The sequence below is a fragment of the Spermophilus citellus genome (assembly GCF_964194105.1).
Source record: "Spermophilus citellus genome assembly, chromosome: 3".
NCBI classification, from domain to species: domain Eukaryota; kingdom Metazoa; phylum Chordata; class Mammalia; order Rodentia; family Sciuridae; genus Spermophilus; species Spermophilus citellus.
Window position 1 is genome coordinate 154,839,928 of NC_138184.1, and position 24,939 is coordinate 154,864,866.

The following is a 24,939-nucleotide window of genomic DNA, read 5'->3' on the forward strand; positions in this document are numbered from 1 at the left end:
GACTAAACCAAAACCTTTTAGTTTTAGTTAAATCATAAATCTTCTTGAAATAAAACTTTTTTTTTTTACAACCCACTTTCTTCCTAATAACCATGCCTTAAAAAGTATTTTGAATATGCAGATGTTTGTATTTTAATTGTAAATCTTTGCTGAATTCTTATTTGTAATACTGAAAGCAAAGTATTTAATACTTTTGGTGTCCTTTAATTTTACTGAACACATTGGAAAATCATTTTAAATGTTGTTAAGATGTTCTTTGAACCAAAATATTTACATAACAAGAAGTTCATGTAGCCAGCAGATTGTTCCATTTGTTGTGTTTGAATGTGGAAACATTTGGAATGATAGCATAAGATGATGCCATAGACCTTTTCTCATAAACAACCTGAAAGTGTTGTCTAATGTGGGTTATTAAATGTGTCAAAGATTCCTTTGCTATATTTAGGTAAAATGTAAGTTTCTCTTCTCAAACATGGGAAATACTATTTTCTGGTATGGAGGAAAATAGTTTTACTAAGTAAAAATTCCACTTAACTGGAAACCATTGTTAAAAGACTCAGTTTCAAGAAGCAAAGTATTTGAAGTCTCATGTGTTTTTATGAATAGAAAAAAAAACCCTAATATGTATATAAATACCTTTTATAAAAATTTGTGCACATTATTTAGTCTATGAACATTAGTTGAAGGATATTTTAAAATAGTTTTTAAATTATCAAATCTGCATGAATATATTCTAATCAAAATAATATTATTATGCTGCTCGCAAGTATGCTTTGCATATATCTGTGCCCTGTGTTCTGAGAATGTGGTCTTGTTAAACAATTAATTAAATTGAAGAAATATATTATAGCTTTAATAAGGAAACACATACTGAAATCAATGGGTTAAAATTGTCATAGGCAAGAATGATACCTGTTGTCAAAACAGAGGAAGAATATCTTAGGGTTTGATATTTGTGTCGCAGAGATGAGTTGGGTGGTTCGGATTTTGAATAGGTTATAAATAAATTATGGAGCTAATAGTGACAAATTCCCTTTTGATATAATCTAATAGGTGCTATACATAAGTAATGTATACTGTTATGGCTTAGATATGACATGACTCCCAATAGCTCAGCTGTGAGACAATGCAAGAATTTTCAGAGGACATGAATAGATTATGAGAACTGTAAGCTAATCAATGGATTAATCTACTTATCTGGATTAACTGGGTTTTAACTGTAGGTGGGTATGAAAACATAGGTGACTAGAGGGGTGCTTTGGGGGTTTATATATTGTTCCTGGTGAGGGGACTCTCTCTCTACTTCCTGTTGGCGTGTTCTGAACTGCTTTCCTCCTCCATACCTTCCCACCATGACATTCTGCTTCATCTTGGGCCCAGAGAGGTGTGGTGTCAGCTGTCTATTGAAACTGTGAGCCAATATAACTTTTTGCTCCACTGTGTGTGTGTGTGTGTGTGTGTGTGTACACACATACACAAAGAGATACAGATATGTATATGTGTGTATATATGTAGGTATATATGTAGACATATATATCCTTATATATAATTGTATGCTCTTAATTCAAAAAATGAAACAGAAGCTTTGGTTTAGGAATACTAATGTTAACATACTCTTAATACTAATGAATACTTGCCTTGTTCAAGAATGTGCCACATAAAAGTAAAATAAGTTTTTGAAATATTTAAAAATGTCACAGTGAAATCCAGCTAAATAATGATAGAGTAAAGGTAATTTACAAAATTCTCCTTTCTCTAGAGCTTTCAAAAGAGCGAAAATAGTAAGCAAAGCAAATAAATGTACTAACAGCAAATGAACAAAGCAAAGGGGTCCACCTTCACACATAGATTGTAAAATGTAGTAGTCAAGAAAGAAAATGAACTGATGAGGTTCATGATGTTTTCTCTGCCCTGACTGTGGGTCCCCGAGACCTCCTATGGGGATAAAAGGTGATTTATGGGGCAAAAGGTAATTTGTTAAATCTAGTTAAATCTTGTTAAATCTTATGTTGTTAACATATCTGCAGATGGAGATACTGAAGTGAAAAAGGCACAAAAATTCCTCACGAGTTGAAAAATCCCTCCATTTTCTGTGGCATCTGTAAGGGACAGGAACTACTTTCAATGTCTACCTTTTTAAAAAAAAATTTCCAACACATAGAAAATAATCAGGAAACTATATAATTCATACTAAAAATAATCATAGCACACACAAATCAGATGAAATATGGAAAAAACCTCAAGCCTTGCCCTATCCCTAAAATATTCTCAGAACTTTTTATAGAACTCAGTAAGAATCTGAATTCAAAAAGGTGAAAAACTCCAAAACCACATTCCAAGAGGCTAATTGTCTACCATTTTTTATTGATTGAATAAGAGAACAAAATTAATTCTAGAGAAACATTATTAAAGATTTGTCCTTTAGAAATATTATTAAATATTTGTCCTTTAGAAATAGCAATACAGTGCAGCCAAAATCATAATTCTATAATATGGGAAGAAATTGAGATAATTGTAGAATATTCTAAGACAAAATAAAAAAAATATGTGAATGATAATGACATTTACTATATGGATAGATCTTATATATCAAGTAGAAAACCCAAGAATTTTTTTTGGAAGCTAGAAGAAAAATTTCTTGAAATGACAAACTAATTCTGTATAACAAAGAGGAAGTATTTTCAGGAAAAAGTGAGAAACCATAATTGTCAGTCAGACTTATTCTGTTTAAGGTTTAAATTTCTTCCATAAAGAATTCTTCAGGAATATACTTAGGTACACAAAACAGAAACAAAAATTCCAAGTAGAAGTACAGACTGACTAGTCTCTTAGATCTCCAGAGTTTCTTCCAAATATAATGAAGCTTTGTCTACAAACTTCAAATGAACGTGGAATCCAAGACTATTGCCACAGGACAAATCGTCCTTTAGTTATAAAGACAAAAGGAAAGAGAATTTCAAGGACTTCTTTGAAAAACTGCTCCACATTGAAATCTACCCAATAAAATGATGAATGGAGCATAGATGAGTAACAAATGTATAAGCAGCAGCAGGGAGTCGGGCAGTGTTGAAAGACATTGACCAGTGACTACAAATCTGTGAGGCGAAGAAAGGGTGAAGCAAACTTTTATTCTTAAGATCCAGCTATTCTTAGAGTATGAAAGCACAATAACTCAGGAGCATGAAGTGGAGGCCTTTGTTGTATACATGTTTTAAAAAACCCACAAACACTTGGAGATGAAGTTTGCTCAATAAAGAAATTGATTAAAGTTAATTGACTTAAAAATAGAGAAATGTTTAAAAGTCAATTTCTTTGTAGTTATGTCTAAAGCATTTTTATTATGGTTACAGAGTAGAATATGAATCTTAAAAAACCTTGTCAGGATAAAATCATGAGCAGAGGTAGGCTATGGGCAGAGGTTATGATGGGTTATCTCTTCTTTCATGAATGGATATAAGTTAATAGAGACATAAAAATGAATTGGATTGTCTTCATAAGTCCAGTGTCTTTATCATGTTAATGTTTTTTCTTAATTGTTAGAAACTAACATCTCTGGATATGGAGAATTATTTGAAGTTTAGTAATACTTTGTTTTACTGCATTTGGTTTACTTTTATTTAAATTAGATAATTAAAAGTGACACACTTAGTACAATCCCATTTTAATGAAAGGTATTTATATTTTTGATCCGTTATTTTGTCCTTCTAGCTTACTGTGTATATCATTCATATAGAATTGAGAGAAAGATACATAACTGACATTCAAAATGATTTATTTGGAGTGCTTTTTTTTTGGTGAATTTTAACAAATCTTTTATAAATCTTGTTCACATTGCTAATTTTAAGAGGCCATACAATTTTTTATGATACAAGACTTCCTTCCCTTACAAAACTAAGATGGCAAAGTTTTAAACCACTTGTTAATCATTTGCTATTGGTAAAAGATGTTCAGAATTCCAAATCCTATCCTCAAGAATTTTACCTATCTTTTTAATGTTTAGGAGGCTAAATGAAATATCTCTTGTTCTTGGGCTGGGGATGTGGCTCAAGCGGTAGCGCGCTCGCCTGGCATGCGTGCGGCCCGGGTTTGATCCTCAGCACCACATACCAACAAAGATGTTGTGTCTGCCGAGAACTAAAAAATAAATATTAAAAATAAAATTCTCTCTCTCTCTCTCTCTCCTCTCTCTTTAAAAAAAAAAAAAGAAATATCTCTTGTTCTTATTCTAGACTATATATATATATTTATATATATATTTTTATTTATATATATTTATATTTTATATATATATTTATTTATATATATTTATATTTTATATACATTTTTATATATTTGTATCATTTCTATCATTTTCTATCATTTATATATATATTTTCATAAGGAATTTGTATTGTAAATTGTGTTTTTTTTACTTATGTACACTTATTGAACCTAAGATCTCAAAATGGGGTGTCAGGAACTTGGCAGGATCTGAGATTATACCTACCCTACTTGAATGCAAACTAGTTAGCCTGACACGCCACCATAGTTACTGGCAGAAGACTGCAGATTCCACATTTAGAGAGAAGACCAGGTGTTATTCAAAAACTCTGCAGTAGCTGGAGTAATAGTGTAGCACTGGTTTTTTGAATTGCAGTTACCGTATAGTTAGGGTTAATTATTGCTAAGCAGTGGAGTGCATTAAAAAGAACTTTGATATCAGGAAACCCTGGTCTTGTACTGGGCTGCTGGCAAACCATCTCATTCTTCTGTCAGAAGAGAGACATTATTACTTTGGAGTGTCATGCAAATCTGCTCTAGGAAGACAAATGTCTCTATCTTTGCTTTCTGAAAAATAAGCAAATCTTCCCTATGAAGAGACATATCTGTCTTTGCAAGTCTGCCTGCTATGCAAACATCCTTGAAAAGACATTCTGGAGCAAATTACACATTATGCCTTTGAAAATGTTTGGATACATGAGAGACCCAAGAAATATTGTCTCCTTGTGATATCTAGAAGATGTGACTCCTTGATCCAATTTAATGTTGCACAATGGAAGCTGATTTATTTTCTACTCAAGTTTTAATACATAGTTGATGACAAGGAAGTATTTGTGTGTGTGTGTGTGTGTGTGTTTCTTGAATTTTAAGCACAGTTAGAATTTTAAATGGAAACTTAAAATGTTTGAACCAGCTAACTTTATAGCAAAGGTCTTGAAACTTTGATCAATTTCCCAAATTTTGTCACAATTCTATAAAATTAAGCTGTAGATTAAGGCTTTTACAAGTACCATTTGATGTTTTACTTGAGAACAGCATTGCATTTGAGAACTGTAAATTGTGAAGTATTCTACATGTAATGCCTGCTTCTAAGTGAAGCAATTTACTTTGTTCTTATTTGTTAAAAATATTCATTATTCATGGTCTATTTCAAATACCTTTTTTTCGGTAACTTGATAAACTTAAGCATGATTTTATTTTTGTATAGTGTTCTAGGCTATGTGTCTTTCTTATAGCAATTATATGCTATGTTGTTTACATTTACATTTTCATGTTTTGTCATTCTATCCAGCTTGTAAACTTTTCCTGTTTGTCTTTTCTCCTAGCATATACATGTCAGATCTCAGGCTTTGTATAATGCTGGCAGTGATATTCAACATATCAACTTGGAGCAATGCTACAATTTTGTTTGTGTGAATGTAAGTAGAATATATAAATTATTGGATGTATTTGAGTATCCAAACAAGTGTAATGTCAAAGAGACCTAATTTTTTCTTAAATATTTGAACATAAGATTTTGAAAGATGAGTTGTGTTTTTTAGTATGGATTTGCATATTTTATTTTTTATCTTCTGAAATACAGAAATAACACTTCTTACCAAGCTAATGCTCATAAGAAAAAGAGAGTGATGTTTCTTTAGATAGTTTTATTGAATTTTCTTGTATTTTTAAACCTGAAGTTAAGTAGATTATGACTTATGCTTGAATTATTAGCTCAAATTTAATATGTATAATCTATAAGAATCCTTTAAAACTGTTTTAAAATTAATCTTGGTAAATATTTTGAAAGCTACATAAAATCTCTTTATTTGACTGGGCATGGTTGTGCATGCCTATAATCCAAGCAGCTCCGGAAGGTTGCGGTAGAAGATCTTGAGTTCAAAGCCAGCTTTAGCAATAGTGAGGCCCTAAGCAACTCAGTGAGACCCTGTCTCTAAATAAAATACAAAATAGGGCTGGCGATGTGGCTCAGTGGTTGAGTGCCCCTGTGTTCAATCCCCAGTACCCTTGTCACCCCCATCCTCCCCCCAAAAAATCTATTTTCCTTGAGTTAATTTTTAAAGTATGTTAGATCTTTATTCCACTTCATTTTATTTTCTTGCTCTTCCAGGTTAAGGAACCTGATTTCCAAGAGACCCAGAAGTTAATGAGTATGCTTGAAGAGAGCAACTTTTCCATTTTATATTCCATTGTTGTAGTTTCAGTAAGTGTTCACTTAATGAATGTAGATTTTTCTCATCAAACTTGTGCTTACTTCCTCCTATGTTTCTGTTTAACAAAATTTATCCCATTAGTAGCCTTGACCTGAACTCAGAAGGAACTTTTTTTTTTGTGGATTTTGGGGCTTTCTTTCTCGCTATGTCTACTATAGACACTTTCTTACCGCAGTCATTCAGTTGAACTGTCATGTTCAGGAAGCTGTTTAATTCAACCTAGCAAATGATTTCATTTCTTCATTAAAATTACAGCTACATGAATAATTTGACTAGTTATTAGGATAATGGAAAAGAGCTTTATTTAGCATAACACCGTAATTCCAATTAGCAAAGAAACCCCGAATTTTAAAAAGGTGAGGAAGAATTCTAATAAGAAAATCTGTTCTTAGTTTCGTCTTTTCTTTTCCATGGAAAGTGTAAATAGAAGAAGTGTAGAGACTTTGACTTTTTGAATTATCCTGAAATGATTTTGAATATTGATGACTTCTCCTATATGTGGCCAAAAGGCCATTTTAGTTTCCTGTGAATAAAAATCTGGTAGAACCATTCAGATAGTCTCCAAATTAAAAGATGTGTGGAAAATATTTTGGTAATTGTAAAATAAAGTAAAACAAATGACTTAAATTTAAGTCTAGATAACTTAGAGCTTATATGTATGTTAATAAGAAAAATATAGACATAAATACATATTGCATTTGGGTATATGAGTACGAATACACAGCCATATGTACCTCTGTGTGTAATTAGATGTTACATGTACTAGGCAATGCAGGGACTGTAGAATCTACATTTACATGAATTAACTTTGTTACAAAATTAGTAGCAGGAGGCTTTCTCCTTGCTTTATCTTTTTGTTTTTGTTTTTAAATGATATTAAACAATTTTAAATTCTGAGAAGAATGGTCAAAAAAGGAGTCTTTTTTTCCCTAAACAGATAGGCTTTATTTCACAGAAATATATTAGAAAATGACATCAAAATCATAGGAAAAATACATTATTTTGGCATATGTGATTCAATAGATATTGAATGCATATATTGTTAATGTTGAAAGGCCTATTTTACTGACTAGGAGCTGTGTGACTCACTATGACACTCACAGTATCACCTGTGAATGTCATAGTGCTAACCTGGGAGAAGATGAAAGACAAACATTGAAGTTTGGTTTCTATTGAATGTGTATTGCTTTCCTATGATAGTAAAATCAAAAAATTTTAAGTGGAACCATCATAAGTTACTGCCCATTTTTATTGCTATCTCCTTTATCATATTGTATCACTCAAGAGCGTTTTCTAAGTAGGCACAGTGATATATACCTATAATTCCAGTGCTACAGGAGGATCTCAAGTTCAAGGCCAGCCTGGGAAACTTCTCTAGATAAAAGTAGAACAAACAAAAAGGGTGTGGAGGTAGCTCAGTGGTAGAGCAACACTGGGTTCTATTCCTAGTACTGCCAAAAAAAAAAAAAATGTTATTAGAGTAGCCTAAGAACACCACCTAAAGACATAGGATGTATCCAGTTCTTTATTTTCTAATTTTATGGTGTATGTTCATTACTGAAATAGTGATGAACAAACACTTAGAAAATAAAGTAATGAATGTCTTAAAATACTAAAAATTAAAAAGTCTCAGAAAAAAAGTATATGCTTTTATCTAAATAAGAATGAAATGCACTAAAAATCTTAAAGTTAGGCTGATTTCTTGTTTAGAAGCTAATGATCAGAATTTTTCTCCCCCAGCAATTGAGAAGAGATTTCAGGAGGCAAAACTACCTATTGCTGTTTTCCAGGAAAGATTATGTAAAGCCACTTGTGAAACCAATATCTTCTCTCATAAAAACTAGTAAAATAGGGATTCTAATTTATTTGGTTCTGTCAATGCTTCCACAAAACATTCTTTGTTACTATCCGATGGAATAACGGACAATACATTTTTATATAAAGCTGTTTTTTTTTTTTTAGTGAACACATTTTATTCACTTAGTGGATACCAGATAAATGTTTAGTCATTAAAATTGGGAAGAGATGGGTAAAAAATATAGTTAAAAGTACAAAATTGGTAAATGAAAACTTTAATTTTATTTGATAAATGGTTTGTCACTTCTGTACGTCAAAATGACTTTGTAGTAATACTCTGTGTAATTACATGAGGGTACTACTTTTGGGGGCTCATGTCAACAGTTTTATTGGTGCACTATGAGACAAAGGAATCCTTTTAAGAATTTAATTTACAAAAACAAATTGTCAAGTGGACTTCCAATGTTATGACAAACAAGTAAATCTTTCAAAGTGCCTAATTTAGTTTCAGTTAGTAGAAGGTTGCATAGTAACATAACAAATCAGAATGTGATATTCAAAATACTTTAAAATGTTTAATATTTGAACATGCCAGCAAATTAAAAAAAGGAAAACCACCATCCATTGATACTTGATACTTCCACATATGGCAAAATTGTCAGAGATGTAAATAATTTCCAGAAGGTTCCATAACTCAAAATGGCAGCATCAGGAAGAGACTCAATCTAGTGTGGAGTATATCATATACACTTGTTACTTTTACACTCATGAATGTGTTAATAATGGAAAGAGATTAAAAATATACATATAACATAAATGTATCTGATATTTCTAATGAAGAACATATGACAATTGGAAAAACACAGTGAGTCCCTCTTTTAAGTGCTAATGGTTTCTTCACAGCACATTGAGCCTTGACTGAATTTAAGTTATAAAAATCTTTGGTCCTGTTAAGTTTTTTACCAGATCCTAGACATGAATCTTTGTCACCTTTTACTTAACTGCTTGTTCTGTACATTTCCTCTTGTTAACCCTGTTATTACTAGACTAAGTAAATGTGTTTTCAAGACACAAGTTATTATAAAACAAAAGAGAGCTACTTTAATTCTCACTCCTTCATATTAGGTTTACTTTTTACAATATTGATGTTTCAGATTATTTTTATTTTTAAGTAGGGGTGTGTGTGTGTGTGAGTGAGTGTAGCAGCAATTGATACACTTCAGGAGCGTGTTGAAATACCTGTTGTGCTCCAGTCTCTTATTGCTATTGTATCCTCATGAATACTTTTATTTTTCCTTTATAAGCATTATAATTTTTTTATATATTGAACTTTTTATGATGTTTCACTTGAGGTATATTAAAGTTTTCTCCTTCATGGCTTTTATACTACTTGAATAGCAGAAATAGAATCATTTGTGCACATTCTATAAATTTTTTCATTTGTTTTCTGTTAATGTAGTCAGTCTCAGGTATTTCCTGCCTAAATCAATAATAAAACCAAAATAAATACTGGTTAAACACACCTTTAGAACCGTTTTCCCACTGTGGTCGTGAAGGAATTCATTTCTAACACAAGGATGAGGAATGATGAAATCATTCTCATGGGAGGTGTTGAATAGAAAGAATTGACTGTGTTGTTATAAGTTTAAGGAGATCTTTGCTTATGGCTAAATTGTTAATGAAAAGCTTGTGTTGTGGGATATAGAAATTCTCCAAGATTAATTATGATGGACACATAACTGATGATGTATAAAGAAATCATTCTCATAGAACACACCTTCCTGGGATTCATTGTTTTTAAAGAATAGAGGCTACTTATTTTCAGATTAACAGTGGTGCTCTAATAGAATATGTAAATAGAATGAATTCCAGATGACTTTTTCCAGTCTTCATGAATGTATATATATTTTTAATTGATTTTTTATATATGACAGTGGAGTGCATTATAATTCATATTATACACATAGAGCACATTTTTTCATATGTCTAGTTGTATATAAAGTATGTTGACACCAATTCGTGTCTTCATACCTGTACTTTGGATAATGATATTCATCACATTCCACCATCATTGCTAACCCCCTGCCCCTTCCTTCTCCTCCCACCCCTCTGCCCTATCTAGAGTTTGCTATTCCTCCCACCGCTCTCCCTCCCTATCCCATTATGATCAGCTTCCTTATATCAGAAAAAACATTCAGCATTTTGTTTTTTGGGATTGGCTAACTTCACTTAGCAATCTTTTCCAACTCCATCCATTTACCTGCAAATGCCATGATTTTATTCTTTTTTATCGATGAGTAATATTTCATTGTGTATATATGCCATATTTTTTATCCGTCATGAATAATATATATATATAAACTAAGCAGAGTTTGGAATTGCTATTTCCCTGTTTTATGTAGTTTAATTAACTTGGTATGAGATGAACAAAGTTTTTTGTGCATTTATTTGCCAATGTTATCCCAGTAAATCACTTTGTAAATTTTAACATAAGAATTGTACAGGGGCAAAAACAAAATGTGAAAGTGGACTGCTTTGTCAGGGAGTTAACATTGATTTTGGCTCTAGAGGAGTTGATCTCAATGACTTGGCCATTCAGTTTTTCAGAAATATGCCTGGGAATTTGTCACTAGATTGTTTGTTGTGTTACTGAATTTCACTTAAATATTGAAATGGTCATTCATTTAACTCTATTATGCTATTTACAATGATGCATCAAATAAATTTTCAGTATAATTATTTTAAAGTGATACATGTTATGCTTATATAATTAGTAAATTAAAATGATTCAAATTAATATAAAAATAAATATGCTAAAACTGACCTTGCTTAGACTATTTAAAAGAGTTTAATTTCTTATAGGAAAATGATTCCTTGTGTAACCAAGATGGTATGTGTGCTCAGTCTGGAGTTAGGATATAAAGTACAAGTGCTGAGTGCACAAAAAAAAAATTATCTTTTAACCTGTCCAAGTGACTTCATGTCTTGGAGCTTCAATTAAATATCATTATCTATAAAAAGTGGGATGCCCTTGATGGGCTTTAAGTGGCTTCTTTTTTCTAAAAATATTTTCTACCAACAGCATGTTGTAACGTCACTTTACTTTCATATGTTCTACGATGCGTGTTTTTAAAATTTAAATGTAGTAGAGCAGTTTATATTATAAGAGGCATGTTAGGTATGAATTGGGTAGAATGGCATTTCTATTTTAAGCCATTTTTGAGATCACCTATAACTTAATCTTTTTCACAAGACTCATAAGTTATTTTTTTTAAGTTCTTTGTGGTATTTGTCCCTATTATCCTCTTTTCATTGTCTGGTTTTATAGGTTAAGTCCTTCTGTTTTACAATTCATTCCTCTTTTCTATTTCTTTGTTTAATCATAATTGAAAAATTAATTGCCCCCACATTTTTTAATGCAAAGAAATTTATCCTTTCATATCTACTTTGAGCCTTATGTTGTGAGAAAGACTTGATTAAAACTTGCACTAATGTTTGTTCCTCCCAATTCTTTTACACTTTAGATCATTTTTAGTTAGTGTTTTAGTGGGAATTATCTTGTTTTTATTAATTTATTTATTTTAATTAGGTATATATGACAGCAGAATGCATTTTGATTCATTGTACGTAATTGCAGCACAACTTTTCATTTCTCTGGTTGTACATGATGTACTATCACACATCATGTACAAATATATGCAATTATACATGTACCTAGAGTAATGATGTCCATCTCTTTGACCATCTTTCCCACCCCCATACTCCCTCACTTCCCTTTGCCCCATCACAGTTCTTCCATTTTTCCCATTGTCCTCCACCCTGCCCTGTTATGGATCAGCATCCACTTATCAGAACATTCAGCCTTTGGTTTTTTGGGCTTACTTTGCTTAGCATGATATTCCCCAGCTCTATCCATTTAATGGATTGATTAGCGTGGATTCATTTAATATCTATTGAACCTCTGTGACAATCATTTTGACATACTTGCAGCATATTTGATTATGCAGCCTTTTTTCTTAAATGGCATCTTATTTTAGAAGAGTAAGTTATTATGTATAAGCTATTTTTTCTGATTATTGAATCTTAGTTTAGGAAGGGTATAATTGTGTTTGTCTATTCTTGTTTTCTTAAATAAAGCTTCTTCTTATTATTAACTTAATTAAATGACTTCAGTTAGCCAAGGAAATGCTCCATTGGCAGGGAGTTCAAGAGATCCTGGTCCCTTTCCCTTTCTATCACCCTGAAATTTAAGAATTATAAGCAGGTGTGCTGGAACAGGGGGCAGGTTAGCCTGGTGATGTTTTGTTAATGATCTAGGTAGAAGCAGAGATTTGGAAGACTGAGCAAAGTGCAACTCTGAGGCATGAAAAAATAGCATTTATATATGGACAGAGAAGCATAGAGAATGGTCATAACTGGAGAGTTAGGGAATGGGTCTGAAACGGAAGGAGCTACAGATTATGGAGGGTTGAGGCTGAGGTTAAGGCAGGGTTTCTAAGTTTAAACTTTGTAAAGCAGTTCTGTTCTGCTAGAAATTAATGAAATAAGTTGTAATTTACACATTTTGGCTACAGCACAAAGATTGAATTAAAATAAGCATAGGGTATCCTTGTTGTGTTTTGTTTAGTTAGCAACTGATTTCCATTAGTCCTAGAAATAATGATGGTGGCTGGAGCTAGGGTAATGATAGAATGTGTTCCTTCCTCTCAAACACTATTTTATATGTTGAAATCCTAAGCCCCAACATAATAATTTTAGGAGGGGTGTACTTTTTTTTTTTAGTAATTTGGTCATGAGGGTTGAGCCCTGATAAGTAGGATTATTGCCTTTTTAAGGAGGCACAGGGCTAGTTTTCTTTTTCTGCATCACCTGAGGAGATGATTAGATGGTAGTCTGCTACCTGGAGAGAGCCCTTACCAGAATCCACCATGTTGTCACTCTAAGACTTCCAAGCTCCAGAGCAATTTCTGCTGTTTGAAAGCTACATTGTCTGTGGTATTTGTCATAGGAGCACAAAATGACTAAGACAGGTAGTTTTAGTAGGACTGGTCAGATAGGGAATAAAGATGCATTTAAGAAATCAAGAACCAAGAATTATTACATGATTAGATGGGAGAGAGGATGTTAAGATAGTCTATTCTATTTTTATGTATCTTGAAATAGGTAAATTATAGTAAGATAGTATTATATAGTTTGGATATGGAATGTTGTCCAAAAGCTTATGTGTTGAAGACTTGATCCCCAATGCAGAAGTGTACAAAGTTGAGGTTTTTGGGAAGTGATTGGATCATTAGGGCTCTGACCTCATCAGTGGATCACTCCTTTGATAGCTGAGTGGACTACTTGAAGGTGGTAGGATCATGGCTGGTAGGTCACAGCAGAGAAAGACCACTGACGTCATGCCCTTGATAACTATATCTTGTCTCTGACCCCTTACTCTTTTTATCTCTTTCTCTCCACCCTCCTCTTTATTTGCCTCTTTTCTGACTGCTGTGAGCTGAACAATTTTATTTTGCCAATCCCTTTTGCAATTATATTCTGCCTCATCTCAGACCCAGAACAAAGGAACCAGCTGACCATGGTCTGAAACCCAGAGCAAAGGAACCAGCTGACCATGAGCCCAAACAAACTTCCTCTTCTCCAGGTTGTGTGTGTCAGATATTTTGGTCATAATAATTAATACAGAGAGGGAACATTAGAGAAGACTCTTTTTATGTTTCTGAAAGTTAAATGGAAAGATGTCTCAAATTTGTTGGCAGATTATAACTGGGAAGATTTTGGTCAAGAGGGGTGTGTGTGTGTGTGTGTGTGTGTGTGTGTGTGTGTGTGTGTGTGTGTTTATTGGTCCTCTTGTCCTAAAACTTACTTGGAAAGGGAAACTAGGTGTTTATATGACTTCTTTAATAATTGAATTTAATATTATTTGAATACTGAATTCCAAGTGCGGGCTCAATTCAAAAATATATTCTTACATTACAACTTTTTGAAGTCTTACAGTATGTCTTTATGATCATGTTTTTATGAAATTTTTCTGTAGTAATACTTAATATTTTGAAATTTACAACAGAAAAAACCCTTGTCCATGGATTGAATCATTAGTAGAAAGAAAGATGGTAAGAATATTACTAAACATAAGTGTTGTTCCCTTAGGATAAAAAAATATGTAGCCACCTAAAAATGGATTAGTTTTGCAGTTTTCTGGGAAGCCTGAACAGATCTTTTATTGAAAGTATAGAAAGGTGATAGAATTGGTGCCAAGAGCTTCTTGATCCAAACATGCTTAGGCTTGAATGCTGTTTGCAACAAGTTCACATGTGAGACTTTGAAATGTATAGCGTGATTCAATTCTCCAGGCATAAGAGTTTTTATTTTAGGGGATCCTGAAGGTTAGACTTATTCCACATAAATGATGGAATACTTGATTCTCTGGTACCTGCTAAGGTGGAATGTAGCAAGTTGTTAAGATAGTCTAGCATCACTATTGGAGAACTCTTATTTTGGAATGACAGGACTGAATAAAATTACCTGCAAGTCTTTTCTGGGTATCATTTCTGCTTCTATAATCTACTTAGCTAGAATTATGAAGAATTATTTTATAAGACTGTGTTTATGATAACTGAATTCCCAGTTTGCTCAACTAGTGAGAATCCAATGATGACTTTCTTTTTCTTAGCATGTGGAAGTACTGAAACATCTCCCCACATTTATAATTTTCAGAACCCTCCTAACAAATGCAGCCTGATAATGTATATTATTAATGTAACTCTGTCAGTATTAGTCATAACATACTTCTTGAATGCTTTAAAAAGTGAATCATCATTCTTTTCTTTTTAAAACAAATGTGCCCATTTAATCCTCAAGGAAATTCTAAGAGTTGATTGTCATAAATGGCCTCATCCTCCATTCAAAAATAAGCCTAGTGTTCATTTTACTTTACCACAAAATATTTGAGTAATGTGAACAATTGCCTTTTTTGAGTAACAGAAAAATGTATTATTACAAATAAAAGGATCTTAACAATCAATACTCTTTTTATAAGAGGAAACTCAAGTCCTTTCTTTGCCTGAATTGAAATAACTTCTTTATATTAGGATCAGTAAAGTTTTTCTGTCAAAGGCCAGTTAGTAAATATTTTAGGCTTTGCACACATTCTTTGTTGCAACTGTCAACCTCTTTTGTTACAGTGCTAAAACAGCCATACACAATATGTACTATCTTTTAGACCTGAAACGTCCCACAAAAACCTGTGTAAAAGCTTGTTCCCCAGACTCTGCCATTACTGGGAGGTGACAGGAACTTTAAAAGGTGGGGTATAGCAGGAGGAAATTACGTCATTAGTGGAGTGCCCTCCAAGGGGATATTTAGGTAGAGCCCCCTCCTATCTTTTGCCTCCTTGTTATCATGAGAAAATCGGCTTCCTCTAACACTTGCTTCTACCATGAGGTGCTGCTTTGCCAAAGTACCAGAAGCACAGGAACCAACCAGTTATGGGCTAAAATCTCTTTTACCAGGATCCCAATTAAACCTTTTTCCCTGTATTTTGTCATCGTCACGGAAAATAGACTTACACAGAAAATTGGTACTGAGAAGCTGGTTGCTGCTGTGACTATGCCTGATAATGTGGTTCAGAAGTCTTTGAAAATGATTCATGGGAAGAGTTTGGAAAGGTTTGGACAGCAGGTTAGAAAAAGTGGAATGCTACAAGTATAGCTCAATGGGCAATTTTGGTGAGGTAATGTAAAATTAGAATAGTGATACAAATCCAGTTAAGGCAGTGCTCATAAGGTTTCAGATGGAAATGTGAACTTTTTTGGGAATTGTACTCAATACTATCCTTTTTACACCTTGGTCAAGAAATCAAGGGCTTTATGTGCATGCCCTGAGACTTTGTGGGGAGCTGAGTTTAAAAGCAATGGACTACTTTTCTCTGGCAGAGGAAATTTCAAGGCAGCAGAGCATTCAGGCAGTGGCTTAAGTATTTTTAGCTGCTTGTATGCGTTTTCAGTGAGAATCTACAGCAAACCGAGTACAGAAAGATGTGATAAATTAAGTTTGGCCAGAAATGGGGCAAGTTTAAAGGTGCTGTACACAAGGGTGTGGCTGCTAAAGAGATAAACACACTTATAGCAAAGCCAAGTACTTTGAGTTATGACAATAGAAAAGATGCCTTGAAGACCAGAATCATCAAGACCACCCCAAGCACTGCAGGCTAAAAAGTATAGAAATATAAGTTGTTTAAAGAATGTCATTCCAGAAGAGTGCCCTGAATACCCCACTCACACAGGGCTGTCCAGAACATTATTTTCTCAGGATTCATTTCCTCATGTTAAGCAGTCTATGCATTTAGAAGCCTCTACAGCTGTGATTTAAGTGGACCCTGGTACAACTGAATCCAGTGGCTGCCTTGGTATCTTACACAAGATGCTGGATTTACAGATATCCAAAATGCAAGAATTATGAGGTTACAGAGGCTTCCCCCAAGTTTTCAAAGAAAGGTGGCAGAATTGCAGTTCCTATAAGCAGTTTCAAAAGGGCCATGGTTGTGTGATGTCAAAATTAAAATGGAGACCTTAGGAAACTAAGGGATGCCAGGAATAGAATCTAGAATGCCTACTACTTCATATTAAGGATAATAAGTATTTCTAATTCTACCTGAATTTTTAGGCCATACTGTGTATAAATTTATAGTATGAATTTTGCCATCTTGATTTTATATTCTTCATATTTTTTAAGATAACTTAGTTTAAAAATTTTATTATGGTATTTAGAAAAATATCCCTTTCATTTCTAAATCATGATTGAATTTAGGGAGTGGTATTCATTTTTTTAGGTGTCCTTTTTCATCTGTCCCAAAATAAACTCTAAATGTACTGTTACTATATTAAGCAAACAAAAAGTTGAATTAATGAACTCTAATCTTTTAGCTTATAAGTGCAACATTTACTATAAAAATTATGTATAATAGTTAAATTTTTTTGTTTATTTCTGTGCTTTGTGTCATGCAGTAAATTGATCTGTTTTATATATATATATATATATATATATAAATTTTTTTTTAGTATTAAGTTATTGTTATGGAGTGATTGCAGTAAATAACTGAGTTGATCTTGGAGCAGGAGACGGAACCTTTAGTCACTAGTTGGCGGTCTGGATCCACCAGCTTGCTGGCCAACGGGCAGGCTGCAATCTATATCCTTTGACTACCTCCTGGGTTTCAGTACACCTTTAATAGTACAAAATCATATTAATCATAAGTGGATGTTCTATGATTCAAAGCCATAAACAAATTTCATGAGATCTAAAATCATAAGCAGAAGGGAGAATGGGTCAAAACATCTGTAGTTGAGTACAAGTTAAAGAATGGTTACTAACACCTAGACAATCAATCTCTGACAGGGTACATTGTCCAAGAAAAATGGGAACCAAAGAGAACAATTTTATACTGTGTAAGATTTGCCATTTTGTGTTTCCAAACATGCTATGCTAAGCAACTATTGATGGGTACAGAGGTGGGGCTTTCACATGGGAGAAGCAGTTTTTACGTGACTTGAAGTCTCAGGGCAAAACGGAGTCTATTTGGTCATGGCCCATGTAGCCTGGCCCATAATATTATTAAGGGTTATTTCTTGCAGTCTGATTATCTTGTTCAAGTAAGTGTATCCACAACTCTGAAATCGAATAGTGTGTGTATGTCCTATCATAAGTATAAAATCAAAGTTACCTTCACAATTATAATAAATGCTAGGATGATAATATATCCACACAGTATATTATTCTTTCATTTATTGTTGCTCAACATATTCTTATACTATGATGAAAGCTTCTGCCAAACAGATATTTCTTTTTTCTCTTTGGCTATTTAAATTGTATTCAGTGAACATGTGCTATCATGGTAATCCATTATACCATTTTATGTGTACAGATATGGACAGACTGGAATTAAAAAAAAAAAAGTTTTTTTCAATTTAAGTATTGGACTTTAATCTGTAGAATTTAGTTTAAGTACTTTCTGTGTTTCTATATGTAACTTCTTAATATATGGTATTCAGTTATAAAAGTTTTAATATTATTGCTTTGTAATTTTGCCATCCCTATTAGTTCTGGCTCAGAGTCAAGTGGTATATATATCTCCTTGCTGTGGGTTATAATTTCCTTTTTCTTCCTATGTCTGGTAATTGTTTTGTCTGTGCATGTTTAAGGTGTGGTAATAAATGGATTTTCAATTTTAATCCAATTGGAAAAATTTCAGCATTTTTTCAGTTTTTCTTTTTTACTTTATTGGAAACTTCACTGACCTATATATCAGTTGTTTGAAGTTGATCCATATTTATTAATGACCTATTGATTTGTACAATTTTAAAATATCTTTTTGTCTTTTTTTAAAAAATAGTTTCTGTTGCTAGGTCTTTAAATTCTCTAATCTCCTTTGTTACAGTGCATAATCCCTTTAGTTAATTCCATTTGGTTAATTCCTTTAGTTTTTTTTTTTGTTGTTGTTGTTTTTTTCTTTTGAATCTCAGACATAGTTTTCACTGGCAGAAGTTAGATTTACTCTTACAAATCTCTTTGTGTTCAGTTTTGTAACTTTTTATATATTTCATCTTTCCTATAGATTTTTGAGCAACTGGAACACAGTTATAATTGTTTTAAGGTCCTTTATTATTCTAATACCCATGTGAGTTTTTTTTAATACTTACCTTTTTTAAAAAAAATACCTTTATTTATTTATTATGTGGTGCTAAGGATCAAACCCAGTGCCTCTCATATGCTAGGCAAGTGCTCTGTCACTGAGCTCCAGCCCCAGTCCCCTTTGTGAATTTTTGATTATTTTTTTCTTATAAGAAGTCATTTTTCTATTGCTTTTCATGTTTTATTTGTTTAGTTGCTAACATTGTAAATTTTTCCTTTTTGAATGTTGATAATTTTGTATTACTATATTTTTTAAATCTTTGTTCTAGTCTTCAGTTAATTGGAAACTCTTTGATTCATTCTAGATATTTTATGATTTTTAGGCAGGACTAATTAGTATATTGTTAACTTTGGTCCCTATCACTCTGACTTGAACAGATATGGAAACTGTTCATCTCAATTTTGAGTTTTTTTTATTTACACAAATTCAATTTTCATCCATACTTTCAGAAAACATATTTTACAGTTAAATAAAAAACTCAGTTATTTTTACTTGACACTCCAATTTTACATATTCTAAAACTAATTTTTTATAGCATGAATTTAAATGATAACATTTATGCAGAAATGGAAGTTTTTGTGTATTACAGACACAAAAGTTCATGACAAACTTAGTGGAATTTATGACCAGTAATGATATTATATAAACTTTTGTTTTAGATAGGTACTATTCATTAGCCCTTTTGCAATCATGAAATGTTCTGGAGGAGCAGAAAAAGATGACGCAGTAAGACTCTTGGCAGTTGTCTCCCCACCGAAATATCACTTTATACAACTATCTATTTACAAATGTAACTTTGTGAAAATTAATAGAACTAGAGAGAGGTCACAATAGCTGACTGTAGCACAGTAGTAAGAAAAGATATTTTGAAACCAGTGGGAAGGACAGTTTATATTACCCATATCACACTGCCCTCAAGCCCAGGCAGCACAGGACAGAGAAACTGGTGTAAAGAAAACAAATTAAGCCCAGAACTTTGTCTTGCATCTCCAGCCTATATCACTGCTGGGCTAACAGCAGTTGCAAGAGGCTCTTGAGAAGCTTCATAGCAGGCAAACTTCAGCACCTCTGACAATTGTATTGAGTTCTAGTGCTATGTCTACCACAAAACATTCCCAAAGAAAGAATGTGAAGGCTAGAATCCAAGGAAGTGTCTACTTTCTTAAATATACAGATATAGATGCAGAACCATAAGGATCAAGAACAACTTGGAATATGTGTCATCATTTTATGGTAAAAATAAGATGCCAGTAATGTAACCTAAAGAAATGGAGATGTATGAATTTCCTGAGAACTCAAAATAATGGTTTGAAAGCAGCTCAGTGAACTTCAAGAAAATTAGAGAAACAATTTAAAAGAATAAAGATAATGGGATTTATGGGATGACATCAAAAGAGGAGTGTTAAAAAAAAAAGAGAAAGATAAAGGGTGTGTTAGTCAACTTTTTACTGCTGTGATGAAAATACCTGACAAGGTCATCTTAGAGGAGGAAAAGCTTTTTTTGCTCATGGTTTCTGAGGTCTCAGTCCCTGGTTCACTGACTCCATTGCAGACACATCATGGCAGAAGGGCATAGTGGAGAAAAACTTGTCAGTTAATGGCAGTTGAGAAGCAGGTAGGGGTGGTGGGAGTGTAAGTGGAAAGATAAGCATTTCCAGGACATCCTTGAAGTGATCTACTACCTCCAGTGAGTCTTTCCTTGAAATGGTCCATTCAGCTACCAATGGATTTGTCCCCTAATGTGTTTGGAGCTCTTATGATCCAATCTCTGCCAAAAGCCCCATCCTGGGACTGTTTTGGTAACTGTGCTTTCAACATGTGAACTTTTTTAGGAACATGCCGGATCTAAATCATAACAAGGGTTATATAGTTTATTTAAAGAAATAATAGCAGAAAACTTTCCACACAAGATAAATGTCCAGGTAGAGGAAGATTTAAAAAAAAAAAGCAACCTCTAGTTATACTCAATCCAAAAGTGACTACCCTCAAGAGATGATAATTAAACTGTCAAATACAGGATCCTGGAAACTGCACAAGGAAAAAAAAAATGGTAAATAACATGTAAGGGAGTTTCAATATAGTACACAGAACCTCTGAGTAAAAACTTTTAGGCCAGGAAGCAAAAAGGTTGATACATTCAAAGTGATGAGCAGGGGAGGAACTTTGCTAGCCAAGAATACTCTACCCAGCAAAACTGTCCTTCTGAAATAAAGATTTTCCAGGCACACACAAGCTGGAGGCCTGTCTTCAAGAGGTAGGAAAGGGAATTCCTTAAGCTCAAAGGAAAGAATGCTAATGAACAACAACAAATCTGAAAGTACAAACTCACTGGTAGAAGTATGTAAATGTACAATAGTCTTATAATCTAAGGGTGGTGTGTATATCGCTTATCTTTGGAAAGAAAGTTGAAAGTCAACACTAACCCTATATAATAAGGGATGTGCAATACAAAAGGATGTGAATTATGACATCAAAAATTCAAATTTTTAGAAGCATAATTTCTAATTTTGATCAAATTTAAATCGTCAGCAGTTTAAAATAATCTGTTAAAAGATGATTTATGATAGTCCCATGGTAGCCACAAAGCAAAGAGTAGATGCACAAAAAATAAAAAGCAATCAAAATATGCTATTAGAGAAATCCAGTTAACCACAAAGGAAGGTTGCAAGAAAGGAAGGACTTGTAAGACAATTAGAAAATGATAAAATTTCAGTAATAAATCATTTTCATCTTGAATAGAAATAGATTAAATTCTTAAATCAGAAGGTACTAGAGTATGGAAAAGGTATAGGATAGGGGAAGATGGAAATAGGACGGTTAACAGGTATATGGGTGAAGTTGGACAGGAAGAATAAATTCTAATCTATAGAACAACATAACTGGTTGATAACAATTTAATATTTTGAAAGAGCTAGTGAATATTTTGAATTTTCCTAACCCAAAGTAATGATGAATGAATGAGGTGAAACATATGCCAATTATGTGCAGAAATCTCACTGTACCCCATAAATTGTGTGATTACTAAGTCAATAAAAAAATGCATCAAAAATGTGGTCACTTGGGGATACCCTAATCCCACGTGTATGCAATTTAGAAGAAGAAATGTGGATACAGACATACAAAGTAAAGATTTTATGAGGACATAGCAAAGGCAGGTATCTGTAAGGACACAAAGGCCTCAGGGGAAACTGAACTCATGAACTTCTATCCCCTTGAACTAGGAGAAAATACCTATTTAAGTTTAAAAAAAAAAAAAAAACCTTTTAAGGTTTCAGAAAATCAAACTTGAGTCAGTTATCTCATAGAAATTAGACAGTCTATATGTGTACATAAAGATCAAATAATTTTGAGACCTATTAAAAAATTTGTAGAGACCTACTTTGAAACCTTGGAACATTTGCTTTTAGGATGATTTTTTTTATTAATAACTGCTCTATATAAAACTATCTCAAATTATAAGAATAACAAAAGTTGGGTAATTTGTCTATTATATATCTAAAATAACTATTGGGTAATTCAAATATCTTTCTAAATTACCTGATCAGAGTTTTGGATTTCTTGTTGAGAATCAGAGTCATACCCTTTCATTAAGTCCTCAGATTTGGGCTGTGTTTCAGTTTGTTTCACATTTAAATTATGGTCTTCTTCGATTATTCTTTCCCTTAAATTCTGTTTCTCTTGTTGACAGTAAAGGTATGTGCCTTTATATCTTATTCATCATGATGGTCTCAATCATAGAATTTAAATAATGAATATAACAGCCATACACAGAACATTTCAGCATCCGAAGAATACACATTCCTGACTACACATGTGACATTTTCCAGGATAGATTGGTTCTCATAACAATATCAGTTTTATTCATAGGGCTTCCTAGTTTTTGCTTCTAATGTGTACCAACAGAATTTGTCAATTTACATTTCTCTACTGAATTTGTTCCTGGTTAAATGCAATGTCTGAATTGAACAACATTTTTATATTGAGGGGAGTCTTTCAGAAGCAGGCATTGTAGGAAGGTGAAAAGAACTTGAGTTTTTGGTGACAAAAATTGAGCTAACGGATTGATATCCCTAACCAGGATCTTCTGATTTTTGAAATAATAAATTTTCTTTATTGTTCAAGCTAGCTGAGGTAGGGCTTTCTGCTACTTGTAGCTGAGTCCATCTTAAATAATTAAGTTTCCTTTCACCAGAATACTCGGGTTTCCCACTCTTTGTCTTACTTTTTCTTCCTTTATTTTGTATATTTTTCCATATAAATGTTTCTTAAAGGGTGTATATGAGCTACACATTTTAAATCACTGTATATATGTATTATGTATGTATACATGTGTATGCACACATGTTTACATTAAAAATATGAACAACTCCAATAAAAATGAATTTTAAAATGCCCAAGTTCTGTACCATCTATGAGAGACTCCCTACATGTATAAAGACATAGACTGAAAAATGAAAGGATGGGAAAAGGTATTCCATGCAGATGGAAACTGAACAAGACCAGGATATAGCTATACCTGTGTTGGATAAAACAGACTTTAACTCAAAAAGTAAGACAAAAGATCAATTATAAATGGAGTTAATTTGGCAGGATTAGGTAACATTTGTTCACATATATGTAACCAACACTAGAGCACACAAATATATAAAGTAAATAGATATGAAGGGAGAAATACATTATGATATGGTAATATGGGACTGCAACATGTCACCTTCAACAACGGACAAATCATACAAAATCTGCAAGAAAGCACCAGCTTTAAACTTTCCTATCACAAATGAATATAACAGCCACACCCAGGACATGCCTGCATCCGAAGAATATAAATTCCTGAATATACATGTGACATTTTACAGGATAGATTGGTTCATATAACAAGTTCTAAAATTTTTTTAAAGATTGAAATAATCATCAGTTTCTGAGATTAAGCAACTGTTACTGAGATTATTAAATAATTATTGCTATAGCTAAGAACGGGCAAATAATGAGTTTGTGGAGGCTATTTTAGTATGGCATGCATATATATATATATATATATATAGTACATACCTGCATTTTAGCATCTTGGTCATGTCCTTGAACACCCTTCCCCCATGTAATTCAGATATCTTCTCTTTCAAAGTTATTTTTCCTTTGAAACCCATTAGTTACACATTAAAATCATCAGTAGACATAAGTACATATATCAGAATTGATCCTTATAAATCCAAGGTATTACAGTGGACTTTGCAGTGGCTGGCTTAAATCACAAGGCCTTTTTGTAAAGTCCAAAAATATTCTTTAAAAAAAATTATGCAATGCTGATCTAGGTGAACTTCAGAAAACTTTAATAACAGTTGACACTTAATGAATTTTAAGTAAAATGAAATTTTTGACAATTCAGTAAAATATACAGACAGTCCTGAATTAAGATGGTTCACCTTGAGGTTAAGTTCACAATTGTAGGAAAGTGATATACATTTCGTAGAAACCATTCTTTAGTTTTTGAAATTTACTCTCTTCCTGGCTAGTGATACATGTGTCAGAGTCTCTTTCGACTTTAGACAGTGTTAGTGAGCTGCAGCTGCCACTCAACCATGTAGTCACAAAGGTAAAGAGCTGGTATTTTACATTGTTTTTTGTTAAGTTGCTTCATAGCTTAGGTTTTTAAATGCATTTTCAACATAGACATTTTCAACTTATGGTGGGTACATAAGATTATAACATTATTAGAAGTGGAGGAGCATTTGTATAAAGATGGTATAATAAACTAAAAAGTTTTAAAGACTCACTTTTTAGTTTCTCACTTTGGTGACTTATTTTCTCTGATGGTTTCCTCAAAGAAAAAAAATGGTATTAAATATCCAAACAAACCAACGCTTAATATTAATCATTGAGACCACTTTACTCTTGATTCTAAACTTTGTTCAAGATGGTATAGAGGTTAAGATATTAAGATAATTATACATCAATGATAAAATTTTACTAGGGGAAATCACC

The 24,939-nt window shown here is 32.8% G+C and overlaps 1 protein-coding gene and 1 pseudogene across 4 annotated transcripts in view; one reads left to right on the forward strand and one right to left on the reverse strand.

Moving 5' to 3' along the window:
* Positions 1-24,939, forward strand: part of CRPPA (CDP-L-ribitol pyrophosphorylase A) — a 313,443-nt gene that overhangs the window by 161,661 nt on the left and 126,843 nt on the right. For all 3 annotated transcript variants that reach the window (XM_081285338.1, XM_081285336.1, XM_081285337.1), the window contains 2 exons: positions 5,586-5,678; positions 6,371-6,463. In XM_081285338.1, coding sequence (XP_081141464.1) covers positions 5,586-5,678; positions 6,371-6,463 — 186 coding nt within the window. The remainder of the gene's footprint in view (positions 1-5,585; positions 5,679-6,370; positions 6,464-24,939) is intronic.
* The window catches only part of LOC308644339 (large ribosomal subunit protein uL30-like), a 117,084-nt pseudogene that overhangs the window by 12,287 nt on the left and 79,858 nt on the right, over positions 1-24,939 (reverse strand). The window lies entirely within an intron of this gene.